The following is a 5846-nucleotide window of genomic DNA, read 5'->3' on the forward strand; positions in this document are numbered from 1 at the left end:
ACCCCCCCACAACCCAACACACAAACACAATGCAGCTCGGAAGAAAGCAACAAAATAACGTGTTTAATTTAGTCCGGCTCGACACACTCAGAGCCCCGCAGAGCGAGAGACGACTGGCCTCACGGGAGCAGAGGAGAGAAACACAGATAAACAATGTGTCAACATGGGATCGACTGCAGGGACCCCAGGGGCCACACGGCAGGGTGTCAGTCTGGCACAGCCGCCCCTCGTGCAGAGGGCTGGGGTCCGGCCGGTCCATTAGGACCCCGCTGGCTCACCTATTGATCCCCGCGGCTCACATCGATCAGTCCATCATCAGGGCTTCATCGTTTATTGGAACAGGGCTGAGTCACGTGCAAACTGAGGTTCAGAGGAAGAGGAGGGAGGGAGTGGACACACACAACCACAATGGCAGCACAACACAACACAGCACAACACAGTCCAGCTCAACACAAAACAACACAACACAACACAGTCCAGCACAACACAGCACAACACAGCACAACACAGTCCAGCTCAACACAGCACAACACAGCACATCACAGCACAACACAACACAACACAACACAACACAACACAACACAACACAACACAGATAACACAACACAACACAGCACAACACAACAGAACACAGTCAAGCTCAACACAACACAACACAACACAACACAGTCCAGCTCAACACAACACAACACAACACAACACAGTCCAGCTCAACACAACACAACACAACACAGTCTAACACAACTCAACACAGTCCAGCCCAGTCCAGTCCAGGACCGCCCTGCTCTGGAGCTACTGGACAGTGCATATCGGGTCAGCAGGGTTGGTCACTCCTTTAGCAACATGGCCCGGCCCTAGAGCACCAATGTCTTTAATTAATTAGTGCCGTGTGGTCAGTGTGCCGTGTGGTCAGTGTGCCGTGTGGTCAGTGTGTCACAGAGCTACTCAGGGCAGAAACAGGCAGAGCGAGGTGATAACAGAGCAGCAGATCACAGATCCAGCGCCAGGCTTATTAACACACCGTCACTGCAGCACAAACACAGGTCTGGAATCAGTAAATTGGACATGTTGTCATTACGGTGTGTAAAGAGAGACACCATGTGGTCCAGGTATAGAGCTGAGTACGATGCTATAGGAGCTAATTGGGAGCCTCTTTCGTGTCTCCACTTCTCTCTGATGCATTAAGAGGCTCTGCACTTCCGCCCCTCAGCAATATGACTGCCGGCTTGCATGCTGCCCCTCAGAGCCTGTGTGTGTGTGTGTCTGTGTGTGTGTGTGTGTGTGTGTGTGTCTGTGTGTGTGTGTATGTGTGCGTGTGTCTGTGTGTAATGTCTATTGTGTGTGTGTGTGTGTGTGTGTGTGTGTCTGTGTCTGTGTGTGTGTGTGTGTGTGTGTGTGTGTGTGTGTCTGTGTCTGTGTGTGTGTGTGTGTGTCTGTGTGTGTGTGTCTGTATGTGTGTGTGTGTGTCTGAGTGTATGTGTCTGTGTGTCTGAGTGTGTCTGTGAGTCTGTGTGTCTGTGTGTGTACATTACACGGATCTGTTCTGACGGACACTGAATACCATCATTCATAGGAAAGTGACACACTCACACAGACACAGACACACATTCACACACACACAGCCACACAGACACACACACACACTCACATCCACACACATGCACACACAGTCCCCCTACAGCCCAACACAACAATACAACACAGTTTGGAAGGAAAACGCAAAAGAACATCTTTAATTACGAGATCTGCAGACAGAGAGGCTCTCAGATGATCAAACAGCAGAATCACTGTGGAAAGACGGAGGGGATCAGGACTGCAGTATGACATGGCAGACCCACGTGTTACAACACAGCCCAGCCCAGCACAACATAACACAGTCCAGCCCTGCCCAGTCCAGTCCAGTCCAGCCGTGCTCTGGGGCTACTGGTCAGCAGGGTTGATCACCCCCGGAGCAGCACAGCCCAGCCCTGCAGCGCTGCTGCCTTCAGCATGGATTCGTCGAGCACGGATTCGTACAGCACGGATGTGTACAGCACGGATGCGTCGAGCACAGATGCGTCGAACACGGGTGCGTACAGCACGGGTGCATTCAGCACGGATGCGTCGAGCACGGATGCGTCGAGCACGGATGCGTCGAGCATGGATGCGTTCCATCATGATTAGGGCATCGATGTCATCACCATAGCTGAGTGTTATACAGTCTCCATAGCAATGCCTCTGCTGGCAGCTGTAGCAGAACGACACCCCGCAATGCGGGCACTGCACTTCAGGGCAGCCTGTCCCAGAGTGGGACAGCAGGGCCTGACAGTTTGGACACTGTCTGAACAGAGGGCACCCTGCCACGATGCCCCTGCTAACCGTCTCTGAGGAAAGCAGGGCGGCCTGCAGAGCGCAGTCGCTACGCGTGCAGCCCCCGCCCCCCCCTGGCGCCGGCCCCTTACTCTCGCGCCCGCAGTCAGTGCAGAACTGGAAGACGCGGCGCAGGGAGACGGAGCAGCTCTGACATGGCACAACGACACTGCCGCCGGGCACCACCCTCACTGGCTCCTGGCATCGCGGGCACTGCAGGACATACACAGAGACAGACAGTGAAACAGTGAGAAAAAGCATCTCAGTCTGTTAGTGTGTCATGTTTTCAGTGTGTCAGTGTGCTGTGTGGTCAGTGTGTCTGTGTGCTGTGCGGTCAGTGTGTCAGTGTGCTGTGTGGTCAGTGTGCTGTATGGCCAGTGTGTCACAGTGCCAGTGTGCTGTGTGGTCAGTGTGTCAGTGTGCTGTGTGGTCAGTGTGTCAGTGTGCTGTGTGGTCAGTGTGTCACAGTGTCAGTGTGGTCAGTATGTCAGTGTGCTGTGTGGTCAGTGTGTCAGTGTGCTGTGTGGTCAGTGTGTCAGTGTGCTGTGTGGTCAGTGTGTGTCAGTGTGCTGTGTGGTCAGTGTGTGTCAGTGTGCTGTGTGGTCAGTGTGCTGTGTGGTCAGTGTGTCACAGTGTCAGTGTGGTCAGTATGTCAGTGTGCTGTGTGGTCAGTGTGTCAGTGTGCTGTGTGGTCAGTGTGTGTCAGTGTGCTGTGTGGTCAGTGTGCTGTGTGGTCAGTGTGTCAGTGTGCTGTGTGGTCAGTGTGTCAGTGTGCTGTGTGGTCAGTGTGTGTCAGTGTGCTGTGTGGTCAGTGTGTGTCAGTGTGCTGTGTGGTCAGTGTGCTGTGTGGTCAGTGTGTCACAGTGTCAGTGTGGTCAGTATGTCAGTGTGCTGTGTGGTCAGTGTGTCAGTGTGCTGTGTGGTCAGTGTGTGTCAGTGTGCTGTGTGGTCAGTGTGCTGTGTGGTCAGTGTGTACCTGCTTCTTGGTGTCAGAGCCACTCATGGTCTCAGTGCAGAAACAGGCAGAGCGAGTCGATCACAGAGCAGCAGGTCACAGATCCAGCGCCAGGCTTATTAATCGCACCATCACTGCAGCACAAACAGAACTGGAATTAATAAATTGGACATGACGTCATTATGATGTGTAAAGAGAGACGCCATGTTGTCTAGGTATACAGCTGAGTACGGTGCTATGGTCTGTGTATATACACTACCGTCAAAAATGTTGGGGTCACTTAGATATTTCCTTGTTTTCGAATGAAAAGCAATTGTCCATTAGAATAACATCAAATTGATCAGAAATACAGTGTAGACATTGTTTATGGAGGGTGATCAGTGCCAAAATTAAGATGAAGATGATTATGAACATGAACATGAAGATGATTATGAACATGATTATTAACATGATTTTTAACATGATTATGAGCTCTTGATAGGACAATACGCGCACTGGTCCCGCCCACCAGCTCTGATTGACAGAGTTCAATGTTTTGTCACATCGAAAAAAGAAATACAAGAGACGCTACGAAATGTAGAAGCGCACTCAGAAATGTGAATAACTGAGACAAACGGGAAATAAATATATATATGAAACTAATGAATGTATAAATACATTTTGAAATAAACATTAGTTTTGTGCATGGGCGCTGCGGTGAATGTGCATTGTGACGCGGGAGAGCGGGGTTCGAGTCCCGCCCAGTCGTTACGTTATGAATAAAGTCTTCCTATATCTATATGTATGTGTACTATAGCTCCACAATACATTGTATAAAGCCTAAAATGATTGCAATAGAGTAAAATCTAGGACTTAATCCAACACCTCCCTTTATATATAGATACCGTGTGAGCGAGTAGATGTGTCTGTAAATTTTCCCGAAAAAAACCAAACAAAATACAATATGGAAACTATTCAGTTTTAACTTCCATTGAAACACGTCTGTCCGCCATCGCTCTGCCTCTGACTTCTGACCACTTTCTATGGCAACATTGTAAAAGCGCACAGTCTGCATCTTCATCTTCATCAGTGGGATTTTTTGGGTCCGAATTATGATGTATGGATGATGTTTTTTAGGTATATTTATTTATTTATTCGTCTATTTATTTGTTTGTTTATTTCAACATGTATTTATATATTCATTAGTTTCAACATGTATATATTTATTTCCCATTTGTCTCTGTTATTCACATTTCTCTGCGCTTCCACATTTCGTAGCGACTCTTGTTTTTTTTTTTCCGATGTGACAAAACATTGAACTCTGTCAATCAGAGCTGGTGGGCGGGACCAGTGCGTTATTGTCCTATCCAGAGCTCATAATCATCTTCATGTTCACGTTCATACTACTCTTCATGTTCGTCTTCATAATCATCTTCATAATAATCTTCATGTTCATAATCATGTTAATAATCATAAGAACATAAGAAAGTTTACAAACGAGAGGAGGCCATTCGACCCATCGTGCTCGTTTGGTGTCCATTAATATCTAAGTGATCCAAGGATCCTATCCAGTCTATTGTTAAATGTTCCCAAACTTTCAGCTTCTACCACATCGCTGGGGAGTTTGTTCAGATTGTGACGCCTCTCTGTGTGAAGAAGTGTCTCCTCTTTTCCGTTTTGAATGCCTTGAAGCCCAATTTCCATTTTTGTTACCTGCATGTATTACCTTGCACTTTTCCACATTTAATTTAATCTGCCAGGTGTCGCCCACAACTGAATATTATCTGAGTCCCTTTGAATAGCCTGTGCTGCTGAGATTGTATCTGCTGAGCCACTTATTTTAGTATCATCTGCAAATTTGACAAGTTTGCTAACTATCCCAGAGTCCAGATCATTAATATAAATTAGAAAAAGCACAGGCCCTAGTACTGATCCCTGTGGAACTCCACTAACAACCTCACTCCAGTTAGAAGCGACTCCTCTAATCGACACCCTCTGTTTCCTATACATCAACCAGTTCATAATCCATCTACTTACATTACCCTGAATGCCTACAGCTTCCAATTTGAGGATCAGTCTTTGGTGTGGAACCTTATCAAAAGCTTTCTGAAAATCTAAGTATATCATATCATATGCTTTCACCTGATCTACAGCTGCAGTTGCATGTTCAAAAAATTCTAATAAATTAGTAAGACATGATCTGCCTCGTCTAAACCCATGTTGACTATCTCCAAGAATATGGTTTTCATTGAGATGCTCCTCTATTTTCTGTCTAATCATTTTTTCCAACATTTTACAGGTGATGCAGGTGAGACTGATCATCTTCATGTTCATAATCATGTTAATAATCATCTTCATGTTCATCTTCATGTTCATAATCATCTTCATATTCATGTTCATAATCATCTTCATGTTCATAATCACGTTCATCTTCATTTTGGCACTGATCACCCTCCATAATTGTTAGTGTTGTAAATGACTTGTAGCTGGAAACGGCTGATTAATAATGGAATATCTACATAGGTGAACAGAGGCCCATTATCAGCAGCCATCAGTCCTGTGT

The 5846-nt window shown here is 47.0% G+C and overlaps 1 protein-coding gene across 2 annotated transcripts in view; it reads right to left on the minus strand.

Moving 5' to 3' along the window:
* Positions 1-1687: 1687 nt before the first annotated feature.
* LOC136768251 (uncharacterized) overlaps positions 1688-5846 on the minus strand; it is a 6742-nt gene continuing 2583 nt past the window's right edge. Inside the window, exons 2-3 of one of the 2 annotated variants that reach the window (XM_066722350.1) lie at positions 3326-3455; positions 1688-2562 (exon numbers count right to left, since the gene is read on the minus strand). In XM_066722350.1, the coding sequence (XP_066578447.1) occupies positions 1921-2562; positions 3326-3352 (669 nt within the window). In that variant the 5' untranslated portion in view covers positions 3353-3455 and the 3' untranslated portion in view covers positions 1688-1920. The remainder of the gene's footprint in view (positions 2563-3325; positions 3456-5846) is intronic. The other variant, XM_066722349.1, reaches the window with a different exon arrangement.

Source organism: Amia ocellicauda, chromosome 14, assembly GCF_036373705.1.
Source record: "Amia ocellicauda isolate fAmiCal2 chromosome 14, fAmiCal2.hap1, whole genome shotgun sequence".
In the NCBI taxonomy this organism is placed as follows: domain Eukaryota; kingdom Metazoa; phylum Chordata; class Actinopteri; order Amiiformes; family Amiidae; genus Amia; species Amia ocellicauda.